This window comes from Neopsephotus bourkii, unplaced genomic scaffold (genome assembly GCF_033783945.1).
Source record: "Neopsephotus bourkii isolate Nb327-2 ecotype Australia unplaced genomic scaffold, CSIRO-AGI_Nbou_v1 NB_196, whole genome shotgun sequence".
Classification (NCBI taxonomy): Eukaryota; Metazoa; Chordata; class Aves; order Psittaciformes; family Psittacidae; genus Neopsephotus; species Neopsephotus bourkii.
The window spans coordinates 4,087,572-4,113,221 of record NW_026900709.1 but is presented as its reverse complement, the minus strand read 5'-3'; the positions used below and the strand labels follow the sequence as shown (position 1 = coordinate 4,113,221).

At 37.1% G+C, this 25,650-nt stretch overlaps 1 protein-coding gene across 1 annotated transcript; it reads left to right on the top strand.

The window, feature by feature from the left end:
* Window positions 1–25,393, top strand: BOLL (boule homolog, RNA binding protein). Its single transcript, XM_061377153.1, has 14 exons — window positions 1–207; window positions 2,411–2,554; window positions 6,391–6,482; window positions 8,388–8,442; window positions 9,142–9,217; window positions 9,859–9,861; window positions 10,271–10,395; window positions 11,623–11,694; window positions 12,650–12,697; window positions 13,007–13,132; window positions 14,551–14,625; window positions 15,783–15,825; window positions 19,519–19,655; window positions 21,091–25,393. Exons 1-12 carry the CDS (start codon window positions 190–192, stop codon window positions 15,810–15,812), a joined length of 864 nt encoding a protein of 287 aa, XP_061233137.1. The 5' UTR covers window positions 1–189; the 3' UTR covers window positions 15,813–15,825; window positions 19,519–19,655; window positions 21,091–25,393.
* Window positions 25,394–25,650: the final 257 nt, after the last annotated feature.

The following is a 25,650-nucleotide window of genomic DNA, read 5'->3' as shown; positions in this document are numbered from 1 at the left end:
CTCTGTCGCTCCTCGGCCTCCTTCCCGTCACTGGCCCCTGCTGCAGCCCGCTTCCCCCCACCCGCTGTGTGTTCCCACGCCCGTTGCAGGCCCCTCTCTGCCCGTTGCTCGTCGGCTGGGCGCGAGGCGGAGCTGAGGAGAGTTGGCGCGTGCCGGCAACGTGCCGGGGCTTGAGGCGGCGACGGGGAGATGGAGCCCGACAGCGCGGTGAGGAGCCGGGAGCGCTGGCAAGGCCGGTTCCCGGGGGGCTGGGGGGGCTTTCCGGCGAGAAGGCAGAGCGGGGCGGCGGGTGGGAGCGCAGCTGTCCCGGTAATGCGCCCCTCGCTGAAGGCGGCGGCCGTTGCGGGCTTGGCCCCTGTGCCGCGCGAGTCCGCCATTTGCTTTGTGGTGCGGCGGGCTGGGGGCAGCCTCAGCTGGGGTAAACCGCTCGCCTCGAGTGCGCAGCGGTACCCGGTACCTGGGAAAGATGGGTGTCTGGTTCATGTCGTTACGGGATATGGCCTGTGGAAGAAGGGGGTGTGCAGGGAGTAAGGTGGGATTGATCTTTAGGTATTCGTGGTGCTTGATTGCCTGATTGTGGATGTGTTCAACATAAAAATGAAAGTTTATCAATTCGGTTAAAGAGCAGTTGGTAAACGCAAGAAATAACCCCCAAAAAATGGCTACCCCATCCCTGGCAATGCTCAAGGCCAGGCTGGACGGGGCTTGGTTCACCCTGGTCTAGTGGAAGATGTCCCTGGCCATGGTATGGGTCTGGAATTGGATGAGCTTTAAGGTCCCTTCCAACACAAACCATTCTGTGATTCTATGAAAAAACACAGATACTGAGTTTAAAAGCCTGCAAAAACTCAAATTATTTGGTGATGTGCACACAGATCTTTTAATATTGGGGGGTTTTTACTTCTACATTGGCATTAAAGAGGAAATTATTTTTGAGACGGCTATCGGAATACAGATTGTAACATTTTAAATTGGGGTTTACTGAATTGGGAGTTCACAAGTGATGTGTGCAATTCCTCATTTCTTCCATTTGGGATTTGGGTTTGTTTGCCTTTTTTTAATGAGACTTAAAACTCTTGGCTTGTATAGAGAAAATTAAATTTGAGATCCTTGAGGTAATGAATGTCTTTTGGCAGTGGTGTCAACTGTTAATTGTTACTTTATAGTTAAATTTCAGTGTTGTACACAATTGCCAGATGATTATACAAGTAGAATACTGTATTTGGTGCAAGAGATGAAGAAAGTAACTTGATTTATCACCCTTCAAAAGTTGTTCTTTACAGAAAATGTTCCTCCTTCTAAAGCCTTTGGGACTGTAGTGATTATGATTGTTCCTTGCCTGCAATTGATGGGTTTGGTTGGTTTGGTTTTGTGTTTTCAGGTTAGGCACTACTGTGATGGTAGTGTTCCCAGTAGGAGCAATGCAGTAGCTGCTTGCCTTTTACACTGGGCTCCTTCCTTAGTGGTACTGTCAGGACACGATAGCCTACGATTTGCTTTAGTAAACTTTGGTTTGGTTTAGTTTAATTGGGGACGAAGAAAGAAAAACCACCATGGCAAAAATGTTCTTGAAGCCTCTATTGCTGGAGAAGTATGGTGATGGCACTATATGGCTGCTTTACAGTTACTGTTAGGATTGACTGTGCAGTTTCCAGTGGAATGGGGGTCTGTATTTTTTCCCAGTTCATATGCAGAAGTTAAAACATCAGTCAGGCTTCACTAAATAATGGTTTCCATGAAGTTCCCACTGTACTGTGTTTCTTTACTGGGGCAAGGGCAACCTGGCAGTTCTTCCACAGAGAGAATTTCAGTTTGGGTCACTGTGTACTGTGTAGGCCAAGGTGTTGAATTAAAAGACTAGTCTTCAAGAACTGTTTTCATCAGTTGTAATGAGCTTGTTGATTTTATATGGTGGAATTTTCGGTGCTTCACACTTGGAAAATCAAGTAGAAGCAGTTGCAGAGGATCAGTTTTGTAGATTGTGTGTGTGTGTGTGTGAGTGCAGGTTGAGTTGAAAAGGCCTTTTCTATACAGGCTTAAGTGAAGGGGTTTCTAATAGGCATAAATTATTCTCTGAAATAGACTTCATAACTTGGGATTCATACAGCAGGATGCTGTGCAAACAGAAAAACTAAGACTGAGGACTAGGCCTTGAAAGTCTCATTCAGAAAAGTGTTAAAATGAAAGTCAAAGTGAAGACAGTAGTGTATCACTAAGTTATTGAATTGCTTAAAACTAAGCTTATGTTTAAATGCTTGCTGATTTGCATTCTGAATAAAAACACGTGGTTCATGTTCAGTTATTCAGCATTTGCTGTGCGTCCAAAAAAAAAAAAAATCTATGTGTTTTCTGTTGAGAAATATATGTGTAAGATAACCGAAAATACTTGAAAATATTTTCCTTCCATCAGCAGGCACCAAATCAGATGCAAACAGAATCTTTATATTCATGTCCCAACGCTGCGTCTCTCGTGCCATTAAATAGTCTGACCAGTACTCCAAGGTTTGGAACAGTTACCCCAAATCGTGTCTTTGTAGGAGGAATTGATTTTAAGGTATTTCTTCCTATTTTTCTACTAAATGATAATTTATAACTGTATAAAAATCAACAGGAAAAAAATGTGGGATACAGTCATGTGTGTTTGTTCAGGTGGTAAGGTGACCTTCACTGCAATGTTCAAATGGGCAGTAGAGAATAAAACATTGAGCCTCAATTTATGTAACTGTACTACAGAGTTGTCCATTTGTACACCTAAAGGCTTTTGACATTACTGGTTCTTCAGAATTTTCTCTTTTTCAAAGAAGATGGCTTTTGTCATCAGCAGAGTTTATGGTAGAAGAGTATGTAGAAGCATTTTTATTGTGTAACATTTGATGTAATTTAATAAACTGTGACCACAGTGTTAAAGATAGCAAACAGAACAAATGTCAGTAGCTTCCTTTCCTCTAGCGCTTTTCTTCCAGTTCATACAAAGAAGGAGCTACAGTGCATGTATTCCTCAGTTACCGTAGTAATTTTTTTCAGAGCAAGTGTTTGTTTTAAAACAAATATTAAATCTTCTTTGGGCAATTTACAGTAGCAATCTGGATTCTTAGAATGCTTGTGCCTTCACATATACCCTAAAAACCTCAAAGAGCGGTGAGTATTGAGCCATTCTGATGTTGTTCAGTTGCTTTCAGTGGTTGTGACAAGATATGTACCAGATCTTCATATCAGCTACTCTTTTTTTCTTTCTTACCACTTCAGATTAGGAGTTATCATTGACTTTTGCAAAACATCCTTGGTCTGCTTAGCTGTTTCTTTGTTCCCACCAAGAGTATATTCTTTGTCTTAATCCTTCTAGGCTGAGGACCTTCTGAGCGGTGACTCAGATGAAAAGGAGGAAGAATGACAATTTTGCTTAATAAACACAAGAAATTCAAGGTTCTTCTGGCACACTTGGCTGAGATAATTTAAATAGAGGCATTCATAATTAAGGCGATGTTGTACAAGGTCTTCAGTATATCTGGGCTTTGGCAAAGAGGCACAGTAGCTTCTTGCATAAATAGTAAGCAAATTACTAGAACTGTAAAATGATGTCTCACTTTCTTGATGGCAGTTTCAAAGCTTAAAACACTTACTCTGCATAATATGGCAGTATTTTTGTTAATTGTAGTATTGTTAATTTTGAAGCGTCTCTTGACTTCATGGTTCGCTTGCTATACATAAAAATTTACTATGAATCTTAATTGCAACAACAGGAATTAAGTGTGTTTGTAAACATAAAGATGGATTTCATTGGGGGAAGAAACAGAAGGCATGAAACCACTACTGACTTTTTAGCAACTCTTCCAATTTCTATGACTTAATATCAAGTAGCGTCTTAAATTTCTGTTCAAATTGTAGGCTATATATGTCATTCTTGAACTGTTTTCTGATGGGAATCTTATGGCAAAAAGCATTGGGGTTTGGGGTATTTCTACCCCAAGGGTCTTAACTCAGCTGGAGGGAGGGGTGGTAAAAAAGCTATTTATTTATTTTTGTGAAAAAGGGAGGCATTTAATACAAGATTATTTGTTTTCCAGCAAGCTCTTTTATTGTTTTACCAGTTGGTCTGTCACCTTAGCAATGATTGCTCTTAACAAGGGGAAACATCTGGCCCTTTTAAATTTAGAGAAATAAGTAAGACAGGTTACAGTTGGGTACATTTTCATCTTGGCCTGAAGAACCCTTTCTTCAGTGGTGCATACCCTGCCTTTCTTAAGACTCTGACAAGTACCTTTGTCCTGTTGCGAGCAGGAAAAGTCCTGAATGTGTTTCTGTTAAGCTTCTGGATACTGCATTTGTCCAGATACTTGCAGATTTTCACTGTGAATCTTAGAACAGTATTTCCTTCTTATTCCCTTTAATACACTGCTCTGCAGATAAACCTTTGGCTTTCCAAGTTTACAGTCATGTGGAACCATCCCTCGTGTCCTTGAGGTGTTGAATGACACTTTCAGCACTGATCAGTCTTAAAGTCTCTTTGGTTGTTTCTTGGCCTATTTTAGCCTTCAACTCTTTTGTCATAGGCTTTTTTGCTCAGCTGTGCTACATGTAGCCTGAAGCTTAAAAAAGACAGTCTTCCAAAAATGAGAAATTTAATCTACAGGCCTTTCATTTCTAAGCAAATAATGTTTTAGTGTTTATTGGAGATGTCCTGGGTTCAGCAGTAGCAGTGGTACACCAGCTACTGCACCAGCTACTGAGAAAAATGACTGCTACTCCTGAAGCTAGGATAGGAGAAAATTTCAAGGAAAGGAAAATCTTCCCTATGAGTCTTTCGAACATTGTCATGCTTTGCAATGTGCTTTTTGCATTTTAATGTGCAAACACTACAGCATATGCTGCACAATTGGTCTATAGAAACTGTCAGTTGTTTTCCTGAACCTGTTTTCCTGCATGCACAAGCTTTCACGCTTCCATTTAGGTGCAAAGTGTGATCATCTATTCAGGAGAATGGTTCTGGACTCCAGAATTCTTTTGACTTGTTCATGGTGGATAGTTTCTCAAATAACAGCTTGCAAGGAGAAGACATAGTTACCGAGCCTTAATAAAATCTTGAAGCATTTCACATCTACTCAGTGTACTTCTGTCTGATGGTTCTCCTTGCACTTTCAGAGTGACTGGGTATTTTCTAGTGTTTCAGTGCCTGAACACTCAGATTAATTGGGGAGATAAAAAGTAATGTTCTACCATCGTTGCTCTCTGCTGGACCTGGGGGTTGTAGCGAGCAAGCTGCATTATTTGTTCTTGTAAAACGTGTCTGGAGGGTAGAATTCTTCAAAAACAGCATTAACGTCATATTCTTTCCAGTTATGAAGGTTGTTCAAATTAGGTTTTGTTTCTACTGAGTTCTTCTTGTTTCTTAAACTTGGATGAAGCAGCTAAGCCTTTGATGTGCAGGAGAGGATATATAAAATTGTATACACACAGTTAATAAAAGTCATTCACTTAAAGGTAGAGTAGTACTTCTGATATAATTCTTCAGCGAAAAGTATAGGTGAATATGGAAATTGGTTGGCATACAGGCATCTATGCACGTAAGTGTACTTCTTCAAGCATTAGGTATAGTATTAACTAAGGACCACGTAGAACAGAACTTTAACATCTGAAATATGTTTAGGGCACTCTGTTTGATATATGCTTACACAGTAGAAGAAAACTGATTCACAGAAGGTAGGTAAGTGTTCACATAGCTTTTACATTAGGAGCTTGTCTGACTTAATGCATACTCTGAAGCGAACAGTTTCCTCCATGTGGATTTAGAACATTCTCCATTAAAAGGACCTTTGTTTTCTTAATTTACAATGGCAAGTTTCTATGGTGTGCCTGTACATACCTGTGGAATCTTATATTAAATGTACTTTTGAAAGTGGGATTATAGATTAGATGAATTTGACCATTAAGTTGCTGTTGTTTAGTGAGGATATTTTTCATATGTGACCTATGCATATCCTTTCTGGAAGCCTGCATACTCTTGCTACTCTGAAGTTTGAAAACATCACAGTAATGTTCATATTGTAAACAGCACTCTAGTATGTAATTTATGGAAACTGAAATTCACATCTAGTAAACCTGTTTCAATGGTCTTGCCTGTAAAAGTTGTTACGTAAATCCACTAAAAGGTAAGTTCTAATATTTTAGTGGCTTTCTAGCATTGTTAATATATATAAAAATGCAGTAATTAAATAGGAGCTGTGAAAGTTCATACATGGCGATTTATTTTTTTTCCTATCCAGGGTTATCAGTAGTTTGTAGCGAACTTTATCCAAAGTATATTTATTAAAAGTCTTACAGTAAGTATTCATTGAATAAAACAGTACGCAAACCAACTTTTTTTTTTTTCCCCTTCTTGATTTACTGTACTAGACCAATGAAAATGATCTGAGGAAGTTTTTTGCTCAGTATGGCAGTGTGAAAGAAGTGAAGATAGTAAATGACAGAGCTGGAGTATCAAAGGGGTTGGTATAGTAGAATAAGTATGTTGTGGGAATTGAAAATTTAACAGAAAGCTGACTGACTATAGTAGATTTGATTATGAATTTCATTGCTGAGAATATTATTTGTTCCCCATTAATCCATGTATGCAAAAATGTATTCTTGCCCTTTAACATCTACATATAAATGTCTTTGTAGTTTGCATAACTGTAAAACTTTATGCTTATATTATTATAAGATGAAGGTGTGTGCAACTAGGACAAAATCAATAATCCTTTCAGGGTTTTCTTATGACAGTATTTTAAATACATAACCCTAAAATAGTAGTTTAGTTATTAAACATATGTATTTCTACTACTGAAAGTGCAGACAGGAGCCTAAGAATGGAGGAAGAGGCAAGGTACATCTGATTATGCTGGAGTGCATGGCAGTAATGTGAGATTTTTGTGTGAAGATTTATGGAAGAAGAACATAGGAGAGAAATTTGATAACAAATTGTGATTGCAGAAAGGGGAACTAAGACTAGAGGTCAACAATAAAAGAAATGCCAAAGAGCAGATCTGAAGAAAGATTAAGCCTGGGTAGTAAGGTTATTGCTAGAACCCAAGTAATGCAGTGGTCAAGGAAGTAAGATGAGGAACTCGCCTTCCATAGAAAGGTGGAAAGAGGGCTGAAGCAGAAAGGAATGTCTATGAGAATTTGTACCTGTAACAGTTCACTTTGGTCAGAAGCTCTCTTCTGAGCAGTAAGTCTTTGGTGTCTGAATCTCATCATTTAATACTGCCGTAATATATCGCAAATTACATGCTGAGCTGCAGGTCTTAGCATAGAGTGCTATACCTACATGTCATGTTGGACTTGGTTCTGCTGTCAGATCTATAACCAAGCCTCTTACCCTTTTACTAAATACCAAGAGATACCTGAGACTTGCAATACATGTGTCCATATGATACAATAACCAAGAATATCCAATTATTATGCAGTTGTGATTGCCAATATATGTCTCACAAAAAAATGTTGGAAAATAATTGGTTTCAACGGTGTTGGTATTTCTGTTGAAATCCAAGCAGTCCATTGCATCTCATTGACAAGTGATTTAAGAAACTTAAAGGGTTTTGTGACTTATTGTGTCTATTAGTTTATTGTCCAGACAGCACATAGAATGAAAAGTCTGTGTAGATAAGGTCCCAAGCTAGGAAAATCGTCTCTGTGTTCTTTGAACTTGGAAATGTTTACAAATCTGTTTAGAGAAGGCAATGCAGGAAAAGCTTGCAGATTTAAAAGTCGAGCTGGTCAATGTCTTATTGGACTCTCTACTTGAATGAGCATTTTTGAAAGTATGTGTTGTCGTACAGACCTGAATTATAAGATGAGATATTTTGCACAAAGCATGTTCAATGGCATAGGTTTGTGGGAATGAATTGAGGGGGTTTGATACAGCAGGAGTTTGTGTAGAAAGCCTTTTTGATTTGTTGCAGTAGTTACAAAGTATGAGAATACCACAGAACTCTTGCTTAATGCTAGTCATGTCAAGAATGATAAGAATAAATTGTCTCTGCATTGCTGCTTGGTCTGAGAACTCAGTATAGTAGGTAGTGCTTGTGCAAGTATAAATCATTCACAGTTATCATTGAAGTAGGTGGGAGCTTTGCTATGAAGTACAGTATAGAAAAAAATAACATCCCAAGTGTCTCATCTTGGGCATCCAGAGTGAGTGAGAGCTTCAGGTCAAAGTCTTTGTTTAGTAGAAATGAAGGAACTAAAGATACACACTGAGTAACAAGAGCAATGTAGAGAGAGGTATGTGCAGCTTTCCACAGGGGCTGCTCATTCGCTTAGACTATGTATCAAGTAATGATGTGCAGTGTATGTAAAAAAAGAAAAAAAAAAAAGACTTCAGAGGGTTAGCTTTTATAATTCTTATTTAGGTATGGCTTCATTACTTTTGAAACTCAAGAAGATGCACAGAAGATTTTACAAGAGGTAAGTGATAGTCCCCATTATGTTTATCTCTTAAATTAAATACTTAATTTAATATTGGACAGCTCTTACTGTCTGGCCATCTTTTGTTTGCCAGCTTGCATTTGAAGGTCTCTTCAGACTGGTCTGTGTAGTTGAGAAAATGGCTTAGAGAGACCGAATACAAGATTTAGTCTGAGGTTTTCTGGAACTAGGGAAGAGAGTTGCCAGTTCGTAGTACAGCTCTTGACTTTGACATAGTCTTTACTTCCCTACTCTGTATGTGGTCCGTTGTACATATAGAGCCATAAAGACTTCATCCTTCACAATTGCTTTCATTTGCTCTACTAGAAAATCAATTGCTGTCAAAGCTTTGTTGGGCGTTGGGAAGATAACTGCTGTCTTTTATGCAAACATGTTTGATTGTCAGAGCTGATGTAACTCTCTAGTCGTAAAATGAAAAAATGCTGCTGAGAATCATAGGTACCAGTTGTTAGGCAGGAGGCCCCATGAGAGTAAGTAGTACTTGAAATTACTAATAATTAATTTTGTGTATGTGAACTCTTTAGGATAGAAAAGGAATTAGTATAGCTTTGGGGGTTTTTGAGAGGCACTCTAAATAAAAAGCAGGGGAAGGTGAAACCTAATGAGTGACTTGTGTACGTATGATTTTGTTTCTTGCATGTCTGTGTAGAAAACAATGTCTTCTTTCTTTAATTCTAGGCTAAAAAACTTAATTATAGGGATAAGAAATTGAATATTGGTCCGGCAATCAGAAAACAACAAATACGGAATCCTCGTATGTATTTTTACTTGCTTTTCAGACTGAACACTTATGTAAAAGGGGTACTGATAAGTTTTTTGTCAGGTTACTTCTTTATCTTGATCAAGTAAGCTGTTAAGATGTTCTTTTGGGGGAGACAAAAGGAGGTTTTATTCCAGAGAAGATGCCATCTCCTGCCAGAAGCAGTTTTATTTCTGTAATAAACAGCTGAAAAAATAGATATGAATCACCAGCTTTTAAGGGAAGCTCCATCAGGTTTTGGCATACCAGGGCATGTTGTTCTGTTACTCCACACTGAAGGCTGTGTGTCAGAGCTGTAAAATACATTCCTTTTATAAGTGCAGCAGGGAATGAGGTGTACTTTTGTAACTTTGCTGTAGTAAAAAAAAAAACACCTCACCCCACACTTCTGCTCATCTGCATGGGGATCTGTCCCTTTATTTGAATAATGATGGCTGTCAATACCTATTAGAGGGCTGTGTAGGTGAAACTCTGCTTTGGGATCAATCCATGCTGGCTTACAGCTCCACCGTAATGACAGCATTGCTGAGAAGTATCCCTGTTGCTGACATCTAGTTACCAGTTTTTACTTATGCCAGGTCATGTGCCATCACAGAAACAGACACAGCAGTGCGGTCTGTGTGCTGAGAGAGGAGGCAGTACCTTGTAGTGAAATAATTTGGTTATTTTTAGTGCTTGGATCCTGTATCAGCTGAATATGAGTTTGTGGAGGTTACCAGTTAAAATCTCCTACAATGTGAAGTTACTTTTGAACATTTGAATGTCAAAAAAATACATGCATCTGTGGTTAGTAATTTATATGCATGTTATCTTTTGTACCCCTTTCCCATCTACCTCTGGAGATGCCCTGTGACCATCTGCTTTGATGATTTTGTGTTTGAGAGGGAATTGAGGTGGCACTAGTCACACTGCTCCATGTTCTTTCCTTTGAGTGCTTTGCTCCTCTGCAAATAAAAAGTGACCTTTTCCTCTTTTTTTTTTTTTATGGCCTACAAATCTAAAAAAATATTTTTTTCTGGTAAGTAAACTTTAAAATGCTAATTTCAGGTACTGTAATACCAGAAACTGCTACAATGTACTTAACTACATCAAGTGGATATCCCTACGTATACCATAATGGAGTGGCTTATTTTCATACATCTGAAGTTGCTTCTGTTCAGCAGCCATGGCCAGTAAGTCAGTTATTTCTGCATATATGCTTTTCTGTGGACCAGGATGAGTGCAGTGTTTTCAAGTCCATCCTGCTTCCAGTTTCTTAGACTGTGCTCATGTTTGATGTTTAAATGGCTTCCTTGTATTAGCCTATTTATTTAATGGTTTTAAGTATTACTTAAGTTTATTGGTCTTCTGCAGAGGACTTTTGCTTTGTTATGACCTATAGGACAGGGTAGTTCAGAATCAGTGTGGGCCCTGCTGCAGGAGAAGTTTTGTTTTACTAAGGAGGTGCTTTTGACTGCTGATTGGCTCCATTTATTATTCCTCCATGACTGAGGTGTTCTTGGGTGCAAATTCTTACACTGAGGATGAAAAGAGAATGTAGTACTAGATCAAGAAAGCAAAAATGAAATTGGGTTATTTTATAGCCATTCACATACTCTCTTTCAAGAATAATACTTTTTTTTAGAAGGAAGGTAATTTGGTAGATTATTTGCCTTTAGTAGCCTTGGGGATCTTAGACAGCATTCACAGGCGTATATGAGTGGAAAATCCTTTCATGTTGGGGGAAAACTTAGTGGAAGAATTAGTAATGAATAAAAACAGATTTCCCAAAATTTCTGGCTCATATTCACTGTTTTTCAAATAAATAGCACCAAATTTTTCCAATTACAAATTGCACATACTAGGCTTTACTAGTCAGAACTGCAGGTTCACAGAGCTGTGTTGTCCTCTATCATAGCCATACATTTCTGCCCCCCTTTCTTTCACTGATTCCTTTTTCAACCTAAACTAGGCCCACAAAAAGCTCAGGCAGGTTTCTAGCTTCTTAAACTGGCTGACTCAAATCAGATGAATGCTGAGCCTGGTGTGAGGTAGGGAATGGGAAAGGGAAGATTGTGTTGGGGCTGTGGAGAGGGTAGGAAAACTTCAGTGACAGCTTAGATTGCTTGAAGTATTTACAAGAAATGTATCTATAGTCAGAGTAGTTGATGGCCTCAGCATTTCTAGATGGTGATAGCCTAATGCTTTCTGGAAAGAACTAAGTAAATACACCAAAGATTGTTGTTTCATCTCTAATGTAGTCCCTTAGAAACTGGTTTTGAAGAATCTAAGTGTAAGTTAAATCCATTTTCAAAAGAAAGGGGAGGTAGCTCAGCATTACAGTACTCCAGAACTGTTCTTAGTAGGAGTGGCAATTCATTATATTGCTTCATTAAGACTTTAACGTCTTTCTTTTCAAGTCGCGCTCTGTTTCCAGTTCACCTGTGATGGTGGCTCAACCAGTTTATCAGTCTCCTACATACCAGTATCAGGTATGTATACGAAAATTGTCTTCTAACCATCAGTATTCTTTCCAGTCATGCAGTTTTGTTTGCAGCACTGTCTTGGCTCTGTTTATTCTTAGGAAATAAAAAGATTGTTCAAAATAGTCATATAGAAGACATTTTCATTTCACTTAAGATCTTTTAACTATAATATAATTTATTCTGCCTATGTAACTGTGAGGAAATGTAATAATTAAAATTTTGCTTGGTGTTGCTAGACAACTGGGTTAGTATAGTATCATCCTTAATTTTTATAATCTAAGCCAAACTCCTGCTCAAAGCAGGGCTTGTTAGATAAAGTTTCTTGGGAACTTGTCCAATTGAATTTTAAATATTTGCAGCGATGGAGTTTGCACAACTTTCTGGACAGCATCTTCTGATACTTGATACTTCTCGCAGTAAAAGTATTTTCTTTTTAACTAGTTAAAATATTCAGTGTTCCAACCTGTGTCTGTTGACTCGTGCTCTGAACACCACAGCCAAGAATCTGGCTCAGACATATTTATGCTGTCATCCCTTAGCAGCAGCCCTCCCACCCTTATCCTTCTCAAGGCTGAACAAACCCAATCCTCTCAGCATCCAGATACATCCGTTCTCTAGTCCCTCAATCTTCTTGGTGGCCCACTACTGGATTTATGCAGTATGTCTGTATTTTTTAATGTGTGTTGGCAAGTTAAGTGCCTTCTGTATCTTCTGTTTTTTTAATTAGCCATGCTTCTTAAGATGTTTCAGCATTTTAGAAGTTAATGAAATGCTGAAGTCAGAAGCTGAGTGGATGTAGGTGAAACCAAGTTCCTGAATTACTTGGGGGCTTAATGAAAATCATATTTTAAGTGTTGATTATAGATTAAAGATGGTTTTGACTCTAGTATGTTGGGAATTACAGTAGGTGTATGCATATGTTCTTAATCACGTAAGTAATACTGTTTTTGTTTGAGTTTAGGCACCAGCCCCCTGTGTTCCAAGTCAGTGGCAGTGGTCTGTTCCACAGGTAAATACAGTTTCAGTATTTTAACATTAGTTTGCATCTAGTTTAAAAGTCTGGTGCGCTTACAGTGAACTTTACCACTATTCACAACACTTAAATGTTACCAAAATCTGAAATAACATTTTATTATTATAGCATTTATTGAAACATCAGATACAAATCTGACATAAAGGAGACATTTTCCCCTCCTTTCTCCCTACTGGTCTACTGTTCACTTTGTGAAATAATAATGAAGATAAAAATCTAAAAGAATCTTTGGTGTTCATAGTGCATAAATCATATTATTTATGAAAGTAATGTGGTTTATTTCAGTCTGCTGTCTCTTCACCTTCATTCTTGTATGTGCAACCATCTGAAGTAGTTTATCAGCCGATAGGGATTACCCAGGAAAGTGGAAGTGTACCTCCACCTCTCCTTGTAGAAGCTGCAGCTCCAGAGGTATTTTTATAAAAACTTTACTTACAGTTAAAGCTTTTATCTGTAATTGAAAAACATTATTTTAGTTGAAGCACAGGTAGTTCAGAGCACTTAACATCAACTGTTCCCTGTACTTACCCCCACAGTTAATGCTGCTCCTCTTAAATCACTTGTCCTCAAGAATATCTCTTCCAGTTTTCTAGGAGGATGCTTTAATTTGAAACATTATAGAGGGGTCACAAATGTGTGATAGATAGCAGTATAAAAACTAGTCAGGTTGTTTTGTTCTGTTTGAAAATAACAAGTAAAATGGGAGTCAGACTCTTCAGAATGCTGCATTAGTATACCCAAGCCATAACAGTTTCCTGAAGTTATTTTTTTTCCTCTGTGAGCAGCAGCTCAGTTTTAAATACTCTGAAGATCAGAATAAATGAAGAAGTTGAACAGCTAAATATTTTTCTTTTCTGTTTTTTTTTTTTTGCTTCTGTATCAATAGCATTTCTAATGTTTGTTAAGAGTTATTTAATGTATTGGATATTAAAAATGAAAGTAAATAATTTGCTACAGAAAAACTCAGTATAAAATCTTAAGTGTATTATGATTGGTATTTTTCCTCTTTGATAATTCATTTCTCATTAACAGGGATCTCAAAATAAATGGTAAATTAGGACAGTAATCGAGTATTGTTACAAAAGTTGAAGAGTATTTTATTGCTACAAGAGAAGTTCCAAAACTGGTATTTCAAACATCTAAAGTGGCAAATCCTGACATATTTTAATTTAATTTCCCTATAAAGGTATTGAATAATACATGACTTTGGTTGTTGGAGTTTTTCTTATTTTTTAAGTGCATGTAACTCAGTGTTTATAAAATCATAAATATTACCAGTGCTATTATTTTACTTTTTGTATTTCATAAATTGGATATCAACTTGGAGAAATTTTGCAGCCTGTGAGCACTTAAGAAAATACATCAAATGGGTTAAGGAATATTTGGATGTAACATGCTCTCAGTTCACAGGTACACATTTTGTTGATGTTTTAAAGGAAGCAGTATGGAAATTAAGAAGCTGGTATAAAATTCAAAGAAAAGCCCGTGTATTACTTGTATGTAAATGTGATAATGCTGGGAACTGCATTTCAGTGTGCTAATCTACACATTTAAACACTGCTCCCGTCAGAGCTGAGTGAAATGTATTTATAGTAGTGTGATACATCTGTCAAAGAGTGATTCTGACACTGCTCTAGATAAACTGATTTTACCAAACTTCAGTATGGTGGGGAAAATATTTTTTTTAATACTGAAATTTTGTTTTTTATGAAGTCAGTATTTTAAATATTGTTTGAAGTTCTAAGGAATCTAAATTCATGTGAGAAATTTGTAAAAATATACAATTGTGAAACAAGTTTTTCTGCCTTTTTTTTTTTCTGTAATACCAGGTGTATTCTGATCATGGAGTTCAAGCACCACATCACCAGCCTATTGCTCAGAATGCCATAGCCATGCCTGCGCCTGTGAGTATCAAAGGTAGTTAAAGCAGGCATGCTGCTACCGCTGTCCCCATTCTTGAAGTGGAACAGTAAAAGAAGAGGGGAAGGGATGAAAAAGTCTTCTATTAATGAATTAGTAAGGAAGACAGAAATGTTGCTGAGAACCAGATTTTTCTACACTTGAGGCTTCGTTACAGAGGACATGGGTATTGCTTGTTTTAGAAAAAAAACCCCAAAAGGCAAATACAGGTATTTTAAAACTGGAGGTACAAAGAAAACTGCATATGAAAAATATATTTTGAGACAAAACAGTGAACCTCATTCAGTTCTTTTAAGTGGCAGTTACAAATCCTTGTCTCTGGGTCTTGGGGAAACTGAATTCATTACTTGCAGCCTTACATAAGCACCTCATATTGCGGAGAGGTGGGATTTTGGACTATGGAGCATGAAAAATTATGCCGGTTGGCCAACCGTGGGTGTTTTTTTTTGTGTAATTCTGATTCTTGAATGGCCATTCTAAAATGTGATTCTTCCTTGTCACTTTATACAAGTTGCTGGGGGTTTGGGGGTTCCAGTTTAAGATCCTTTTGGGTTAACTCAATCAGTAAGGTTGTTGACACAACATATGAAATAATGTCTAAACTACATTTAGCCTAGATTTGCTTGACAACAAAGAACTAAAGGTGCCTGTAGTTTTACTTGATATTACAGCACTTAGTCTTCTGTGAAAGATGCTTATTCAACTACAAATGGCAGACTGGATGTGAATGAATCAAAGCCACACTATAGGCATTTTAGTTTGGTTTTAAATATTTTTACATTTCTTTTAGGAGAAAAATCTTTTCTTCCAGACTGTTGTGTAACAATAGCTTCTAAATACTTCCAGTAGAGGGGGCTGTAACATTAAGTGTTGTCTTGGAATAAAATGCAAGTACTCTAATAAAAAAAAAGCTGAATATGAATTTGAGACATGATTTGAGTGACTCATATTTTTAAGGAATACTTAAAAGGAAGTTGGTGTAACACAGTGATCATAATACCTGGTTTATATTCTAACAGTGTACGAAAACACTTAAAAAAGCAGCAGTAATTTCAGAATGAAAAATGAGTGAATACTTACTGTATCAGAAAGAGAAAGAAGCTTTTTCACCTTGAAACTTGACTTTTATTATCTTTCCTAGGGCCAAGGCTATATGAGCAAGATAGCATGAAGTAAGTTACAAGGTAGATCTAGAGCACAACAGCTCTTCCTCTTCTACAGTAATTGCCATAGTACCATGCTTTGCCTTATAGCAAAGGCAAGGAAGTTTACCTTGCCTTATAGCAAAGGCAAAGAAGTTTACCTTGTGACAGGTGATAATGTGTTAACTTACATGCATATATGCATGCATAGTCAAAGCATGTTTGGTTACTGTGGCATAGGAAATGAGCTGAAAATTCATACTCTTACTTACCTCCTGATACAGTATTTTCTGTGTTTATTCATAGCTTTAGAAGTGATTTCACTTACAGCCAAAGCTAGCATAACCCAGCAATTCATTCAGTTTTCCACACAACCCGTTTCCTTGGGCTGGTAGAGGTTTTTGTTAGCCGCTATGGTATACCAGGTCAGGGAACTGATGTAGTTAAAGATGAAGCCCTACTCCCTCCACCCAAAAAGGGTTAACTCACACTTGGATCAGTTCCTCAGACGGGTTTATCAAGCAACTACATGAACTCTTGTATGTATACAATACATTTGGGATAGGGTAGAGGAAGTAAGATTTGTGTTAGCAGTGCAGATTTAAACTTGATGAAACTGAGCATGAAATTGCTGATCCTGTCTATTCCTTCACTGTATTTCTTGATCATTCTTACCCATTTTCTTAAAGTTTGTTACCTGTAATTGAAACTCTTGTCTGTTCACGTCCCGGGTAGATTGACAGGTACAGTTAAACCCTTAAAATTGTCAGAATTCAGCAAGTCTTTCATTAATTACAAGATGACGCCAAGTTGATTTTGACAGGTTTTAGTTCTTATTAGTTATTTAGCTTTGTTTAGTAGTAACTAGTAGTTCTGGAATATAATTCTTCCTTTTCAAATTTCACCTTACCTTTTCACATACCCGCTCAAAGCTTTGAAAATATCCTACATATAACAAGCAGGATCAGCTTGCATTGTTTCTATTACTGTAGCTGAGCACTCAACAATGGTTGGGTTAAAAAATAAGGAGCAAATGTTGACAGCAGCCTGCTATGTATTAACAACTGGTTGTGTCATTACCACCTGCTCCCCAGCTTCACAAAAATGCTGGTCTTGTTAAAATACCCCAACAGATGTGTCTGCTGCTTGAAAATTGCCAAGTAGTGGCCATGTGAGAGAGAGCAGATGCCTAAAGTAACAACCTTATATTAAAGGTCATGTGCGAATTGCCTCCAGTACATTAGGAATTGTGTTAGGAATAAACATACACTTTGTTCTAGGAGCTCTAAGTCATGAGGGCAGGATGGGTACAGCCAGTAGCCAGATACTGTTGGCAGTTGTAGACTTCTTCAAGGTTCCAGACGCAAGTTAAAACTGTGTATTACAGTTGTATTTTAATGATGTCACAAGGTTAAGTGAACAAAATGGATGAAAGCTTTGCTGAAGAAGAAAATAACAATTCTAAGTTTGTTCCATTGCTGTTGTGGATGCATAAAAAGAGAAGTCGGTTCACTAATGGTAATAGCAGTTAACAAAGGAGGCTTCAGTTCTGGCAATTTCCTAACTTGTATTTCATTCTCTATTCAGCCACTTACATAGCTTTTTGGTGATGTGACTTTTAGTACAATATCTGTAATAGCCTTAAATGAAAAGCAGAGAAACACATTCATCAACTTCCAGCGATAGTTTATTTTTTAGATCCAAATTTGGTATTTCAGATCAGGTTTGAATCAAAAATACTAATCCCCTCCCCTTGTTCATGTGTTTGCTAATGATCCCATGTATTTACTTGAAGATGTCTTCTTCTGGTGATTACTGTGTGTTTTGTTCGTGAGTTTGTGGAAGTAATTTAATTTTCACATCTGTACTAATGGCTAAGGTTGACATTCATTTTTAAAGTCCGCCAGGTAACACTTGTGTTTTAGGAAGCCGGGATGTGGGATTGATCTCTACTGGATCTTGTGCAGTGTTTCAGATTCTAAGTCATTCTCTAATTTGGAGATTAATGTTTGGATGCTCCTAGAGGACATCTGTGAGATTCTGTTCAGTAGCAAGGTCTGTGTGGTCTACAGTAACAGCAGAAACTTGAGGGAAGACTGAAATTCATGTGCTTTGGTTTCGGGTCCGGGAGAAATACCTGTGAGTTAAATTTTTGTTCTGGTGGTTGAGTTCTGAGGCACTGGCCTGGTAAATACTTAGTGGATAGTGTGTGTGTATGAGGGAGATCCATGAGCAACACAGGCCTGGGGAAGCTGAGCAACATAACTGCAGTCTGCATAAACTGAGCAAAGGTGTAAAAGGCAGACATGGAGGTGGGGAGGGTTTGTTGTGTTGTCTCATACTTTTTGTGTCTTTCTATTCTCAGTCATCTTTTCCAGGTACAGTATATGTGTCAGGGGTAGGCATGGTTCCAGGCTGTCTGAGGTTTTTGCTGTTTATATGGTCTGTGTCCAACAGAATGTTTTGGCTGACATATAGGATTATAGTGTCTTTTCCTATAGCAGACTTCTTAGGTCCCTAAAAGGGGTGTTTTCTTTATTTGAGCTTGGACATTTAGCTTTGTTAGGGAGAATCAGTCTTAGAATTTCTAAACTCTTCGCTCTTGTCACCACAATAGACCAGTTTTAGTTGACAATGTTTGACGATCTTCCTTAATGCAAATCTGAAAGTGCTGCACACTAAACTGGAGTGCACAGCTATAGTATTTCTTTAAAGCTTACCCTTTAAATATAGTAAGTATTTTCAGGTGTTTTCCTGAAAACCTGATTAAGTCCTCTAACAATAAGAACCTATCGGTGACAGAAACATATCCTGGTTTGCAGATTTGTTTGCATGTTTGGTTCATTTCACTACTTTGTTCTATTCCCCACAATCTTTTTTGATAGCTTTAAAGTTGGGGTTTTTTTGGTGTTCTTTTGTGTGGTTTGGGTTGGGGGGGGAGGGGAGTTTTGGGGTTTTCTTGGCTGTTCTTTTTTTCTTTCCTTTTTTTTTTTTTTTAAAGTCCAACGTATTTTTTTTGTTTGAGCAATTCCAGTCTACAGTATATATATATAAGAAGGTAAAATTTAGGTTCTCTGTGTGTATAAAACACTGAAATATGCATGTGTTTATATGTGTTGGTATATATACACATGCATCTGTATATATATAAATTGTCTTGTTTTTTTAAGAGGAAGTCTTGGTGTAATTTTGGGAAGAGCGTAGTAATTTTATACTAGTACTTGTACAATAAGTAGTGTGTTATTGTATGATACTCCATCTGGAACAAAATAATAAAACCTTACAAAATATTTTCTGTATAGGTAAGTTGTTTTGGTTTTTTTTCCACTTGCAGTGAAATGAAGAGAGAGAAAAAAAACCCTTTGTTCAAAGTTACCTTAGTCTCAGACACATGAATCCAAACTTTAAGGTTGGAACTAGATGATCGTAAGGTCCTTTCCAACACTAACTATTCTACGATTCTATGACGTATTTTAACAAGAGGCTTGTCACCACCTGTAGTAAAGTCCATTGCCTGTAAAGCAGGCATTTTAAACACCACCGAAACCAAATCTGTTAGTTTAACATTAACATTGAAAACTCTAGATGGCATGCTTTTTCTTGCATTGTTCCATTCTATGCTCTCTTTACAATCTTTTTCTTTTTAGTTCTAATAGTTTGTTCTCATTCCTGTTTAGTGGGGTGTTTTCTTTTGCTTGCTTTGATCTGTGTGTTCTTTCTCTCTTTACTTGACAGACACTATGGAGCATTCAGTATTAAGCCATTTAGGCAGCTCTCGTCTGCCTGCACTGATTTTCTTGTCCAGTCCTTCCTGTGTGGCTGAGATCCATCATCGCCATAGCAGCTTGCAGCTGCCTGCTGTGGAACTTGCGGTCAGTTGTTTCATTACAATTTGTGTCAATTTCTTATCTGATAGGCTTTGAACAGCCCAGTGGTTTGTAACAGGGGCTTGCTGTTGGTTAAGGTGTGATTCACCGTCTGTATATGTGTCTGTGTGATATATCTCTAGATGTAGCTTTGAAAAAATATTAGAAGTTTGCTGAGGTGAAACTGAGCATAGTTCTTTTCTTCTGGGACCAGGCAATAGAGAGGAGAAAATGTATTTGTTTCCTCAATAGTCTAGTAAGAGTCAAAACTGAAAGAAGAGTAAGAGAAATAGATTGGGACTGTAAGGTTGATGTAATGGAAGCTAAAGTGAGCAGGGAGACTGGCACTAGATGGCCCTGGAAGCTAGATACTTAAGAAGGTAACACACAGCATGATGCAGAGCTAGTAGATGATGGAAAGAAACTGAAATCCTGAGATTCAAGTGGCTTGAATATCCTGATAGCAACATAAGAGTTACAGCTGGTTGTGTTAGGAAACTGTCAGAGCCAGAAAGGAGCTTTAAAAGGTGGGTAAGGTTAGCAAAACAAAAATGTTAATGCTGAAAAGGCATGAGCTAGGAGGATGAGGTTAGAAAACAGGGCTAGTTAGTCTGTCATATGGCTTAATAGGACTGGGAAGAAAGGACTCAGATTGGTTAAGAAGAGAATAGAACAGATGGGAGTTCCACAAGTGGGATACAGAGCAGCTGAGACAGAAAGGGAGACTGTAAGAGAATCTGATCATAAGAAATAAAAACAGAATACCATTCTAGAAGCTGTTCTTGTGGGCACCTAAAATGATAACCCTGTTTCCTGAATCTTGCCATGTGTTTGTCAGCAACTAGTGGCATCCACTGACATACTATTTAATCACAGCCAGTTGCCTATCTGTTGGTTTACAAATAGGGCAGCTATCTGTTATTCAGATCAAGTCTTACAAGTCTTGAGTTTTAGCTACTAAAAGAAAATATGTTAGCATTATTATAAATTCCCATAGTAATGCATTGCTCTGATCTACATTACAGAGAATACAAAAATAAAAAAGGTAAAAAACCAAACATACAATTCGTTAAAATAGTTTTGCACTGTAGCATATTATAAAAGTGCATTTTCCCTGTCCAGTTAGAAAGAGGGTACAGTTGCTTTAATAACTTGGCACTTTTACTGAGGCTACATGATCAATGAACAGCATTTGATTATTTTTGTAAGTAAATTAATTCTTAACTCATTCTAAGATTCCATACTTGTAAATAAAGATATTTCTTACCACTCTTGACTTCACCTATGTGAATGGAAATCTGCTTTTCCTTTTTGAACTAAGTCTGTCTAGCTGACGCAGTATCAAACTGGACTGTAAGTTTTCATTGAAGCATTATTAATGAAGTAAATAGGACACCCTTTGAAACAGAAGAAGCAACACAGCATTTTTCCTTCTCTTTAGGAACTGAGGCTGCATTCTGTGAGAAGAAATTTTTCACATCATTCATCAGAGTCTGAAACCTCAATGCACATGAAGTCCCCATTTCATCCTAGACACAGATTACAGAATGGAAGATAAAATTCTCATACCACCTTCTACAGACTGTAAACCAAATTTTATTTTCTTTTAGCTATCTACTACCTGTCACATGGAGCAGATGTTCTTCCTAACTCCTAACATTTGCCTGAAAATGCTAAAGTCAAATAGTACTCCTTTTTGTAAAGTAATCAAATGAAGTATTGTAGTTTGGACAGGTAAAAACACATGAAACCATAATTTTTATCCTGCATTTCTTTTCTTTGTAAAAAGACTGTTACAGGACAAAATGGAGATTTCTGATACACAGCCTACTGTATAAACTTTGGTTACTAACAGAGATTGAAAATTAGCATCTTTTTTATTAAAAGGGAAAATTAACATTTAATTTCTGGATTACATTAACTTTAAAGATACATTAGTTACAAAGTAAATTCCATTTTCCCACATACTGACAGCATTTATGTGCTGCTGATTGAAGTCTGGTTATTTAAATCTGTGCATTTTATTTTAATTCCAAAAGAGTTTGCCTGCCTTTTTTTTTTTTTCCTTTTTTTTTTTTTAACAATTGGTGTTCTTCACTTTTTTAAGGTATATAATTTACGTATCATTTTAGTACTTGAGAATAATAACTTTTTATAATAAATTTGGATGACTAGTTTATTCTCATATGAAGCTGACGTTTCTTGTGTACGATAAGCAATAAATTTGGTTTTATACTATGTTTTTAGATGTAGAAAAGGCAAGATTTAACTTACTGCTATTACAACACCAATGAAAACTCCTTGCTTCTTTTACTTTTTTTCTGTTGTCTGTGCCCAACTTAGGTACTCCCTGGCAATATCACAAGTTGAGATGAAACACTGCTTCCTCTTTAGCTGCAAGGAGATAGTTTTCTCTTTTTTGACTTGCTTCTCCTCTCACCCGCTAGAATTGCATCTGTTCTATAAAAGGCTGATTCCTCAAAGATTAAAATACAGCTTCTAGTTAATAGGAGTGCAGGCTATAGCTTATTGCTTCTGTAGCACTGAGGTCTTTATGTAAATATCCTTCAGCTTTTCAATTTTATCTACTCTGTCATAATTTGGGGGTTATCTTTTTGTGGGGCTTTTTTTTTGCTTGAGTTTTTTTTAATTATTCAGGCATCTTATAGAGTGGGCACTGCAGTCAGTAAATAATCTGTGTGCAGTATGTAAATATATTTAAAGATTTATAGCAGTTAGTAGCATTTTTCATATTGTGCAGGAAGAGAGGTGGACTCCAGTTCTGTTCTTACACTGTTTGCAAATTGTTGTGAAAGGAGGTGCCATGTACCATGACTTGGTTGCCAGTTTCTTCAAGTGACTTTCTGCCTTTTGTTAGGTAGAAAAATCTGCAGAAATGTAACTTAATAGCTTCTATTTTAAAATACTTGTTACTGTAGCAGCTGTGGGGGATTATTTTACCAATTCGTATAAAAAAAGATACACAGTTCATTGGATACATGGGGATTTCAGCCCATTCTTGAGGGGGGAAATAATCATCTGCTGTAGACTGTTGTGTTTCTGAGCCATTTTGTACAACTAAAAAACATCGGTCCAGTTGTTCTTCCATTCGATACTCAGATTTTAGAATTCATCAATATAAATATATTACAGACATCTTGGCACACTGTGACAGCAAGAGATTTCCATGGAGAAATTTTTATGTAGTCAATTATTATATTTTTTTAACGAGGTGCTGTCTCTAAAGGCGCAAAAGAATGGTTCTTAGAGCCTTATTTATTGTATCATGAAACAAATGCGCCTTGACCCAGACTTCATAATATGTAATCCCAAGTCCTTGCAGGAAAGTCCTTTCAGCTGAGGAGCTAGCTTGTAAATGTACAAATATTGTGCAGTCACTTACATGTTATCGGACTGTGGCCCTAGTCCAGATACTCACAGAATGTAGTTTATTTCCATTAATTGCTGCAGATGTTAAATTTTTGATAATGAGTTGATCCCATGGCCCTTGCTTCAGAGAACATTTACTTTGGTTTTACTTGCATATGCACTTGATCATTTGGGAAGTATATTCAGTATTAGGCACATAACTATACCTGCAGCATTGTGCTGTGGGTCCTGTAACATCGCTGTGGAGGTACTGAGGTACTGTTGGATTTGTATCACCAGGTCTTGACAATGCTTCTTGTTGACTTGAGAAACCTATAAGACACCAAGATGATGCTCTGCATGGTGGCTTTCCTCCAGGAGCTGTAGGTCACTGTAGAAATCCTGAGGGCTCTCTGTTGATACTGTAGCTTATTTTTCTTCAGAATGCTTGCCAAGAATGATGGCATAACATCAAACCAGTCGTAACCGAACCTTTAAGTTTCCAGTGGTTGCATTTTTCTGCAGACAAAATTGGGGCACAATAACTGACTTCTGGAATTCCATTACAGGGACACACAAATGGTATGTGTTGTGAGAGAACTACATCCTTTCCTCAGGTAGAGCCTACAATGGCATTATCTTGATGTTCTAGCATACATGACTTTTTTAATTCTCTTTAACTACACAGTTCTACTCTACTGACACTGAAAATTTCCGTAATGTGGGAGATTCTTGTGCTCTTATAAGCAAGTCATTTAGTTAACTGCAACTGCTAAGTGCCTGGTCCCTCGCCGATTTTGGGGGCTGGAGAAGGGTTACATTCTCTTGGGTCTTCTGCATTTTCCCATTGATAGTTACAAGGCTTTACACGTGTACGTCAGATTAGAGCTCTACCCTATGGGCATTCAGTAACTAACAGCAAATAACTGTCTTTGTGCACTACTTGTTACGTTCATGTGTTAGCAAACTAGATCGGTTTTCTGGCTTTCACCCCTTAGAATTTAGAGACTTGGCTAGTATTTTCTACAGAGCTAGCTGATACAGTATTTCTACCAACCGTTGCCTATTTCATGTTATGTTTATATGGCAAAATGCTAGTGCTAACGTTGTCTATAAGATAACTGAATAAAAACCTGTAAGCAGAAAAGTTCCTGAAGTTACCTCTCTCCTGTATTTTGTTTGATTGAGGACTATTTTTTGCGCATTAAGTAGAATTCTGTAGTTCACTAATATCTTTGGTTCCTGTTGCTTCTAGTCTGAGCATCAGAAGTGTATTCATAGTCCTTGAAAATCTATTTACATTTTTAATTTTTAATTGGGAATTCTTTGTATTGTGAAATTGATTTTAAAAATAGCTGTTACTAAGTAAATGGCTAAACTGCATTCTAGTAGCAAAAGCAGAAAGTAGTAGAACACATGGCTCCCTTGAATTGTTTTTCTCTGTTTAACATAGTTCCAAAGTGTAGGTTTGTAAATAGTTTTTTATAGCAAAAGTCACTGTAAAACAGGTTTATAATGTTGGAAGTATTACAGTAGGTTTGATTCACCTGTATAAAAGTTTATTCTGTTTCCTATTTTAGTAAAAAACATATGCATTTTAAATCAGTATTTTAAGGATCAAAAATACAATGCTAGTGTCTTGATACATGTGTGCAATCCTGTATGTAATCCTTGTAGGTTGTTATGCAGAAAATCCAAATAGATACATAGAAAGCAGAACAGTAATATTTTTTAACAATGTTTAATAATGTAGCCAAGATGTAATGGGAAAATGTAGGTCTTATAAGGCTGCCTTAGATTTTTGGGTCACAAATAATTTAAAGAAGTACTGAAACTAATTTCAAGGGCCCAATATGATCATATTGTACCTCTGTCAGTGGTGCTGTGGTCTACATAAAGTGTGTATATTAAAGGCAAAGTGAATGCTGTCCGTAATACTTCCAGTTGTTTTTAATTGGATAAACTAGAACATCCAATTTCATTCTCAAATATGTGACTTTTAATTGATCATATGGCTGGGTTATGTCATACTATGTGGCAGATGCAGATGATCTAGCTACTGCAGCTTTAGTAAGCGAGATACTGTGGATATACAAAATAATAAATTTGTAGATCTCATTTAAAAGAACTGTTAGTAATCTTAAATCTAAAGCTCTTTATGTTGACACTACTTGTAATATAGGAATAATAAAGTTTCTGAAGTTTAACTTCTAGTAAAGTTCTGGGTTAGTAACTAAAAGTTTCAATTCACGTTCGTCAGTGTTTACCGTTTGGATTGTAACTTTTGTTTAATTGTAGTATTGATGAGTATGTATTTACAAAAATATGGAAAAATGTCATTGAACTTTCATCATTAAACTGTGCTTATGCAGTCATTGAAACAAACTGTTGTCATCTCTATTAATTATTTTTAGAACATTAAGTTAAATGCTGTTGCAAAAAAGTCAGCCTTTTCGGCTCAGGTCAACATGTTTAACAAGGCTGGTCTTGGTACCTTCACAAAATTATTTCTTTAAAGGAGAACAAAAGCCTTTAAAGGCTACCAAGTAGCATTCAGAATGAAATACCACTGCTTTCTTAATATCTTTAAATTATGGACAAAACAGCTTTAATCAAATCATTCTACACAAAG

Excerpts from the sequence above, each read along its gene's own strand:
- BOLL (XM_061377153.1), top strand. Across the intron at positions 8,443-9,141 it reads CACAGAAGATTTTACAAGAG|GCTAAAAAACTTAATTATAG; the intron begins GTAAGTGATAGT and ends CTTTAATTCTAG. Across the intron at positions 13,133-14,550 it reads TAGAAGCTGCAGCTCCAGAG|GTGTATTCTGATCATGGAGT; the intron begins GTATTTTTATAA and ends CTGTAATACCAG.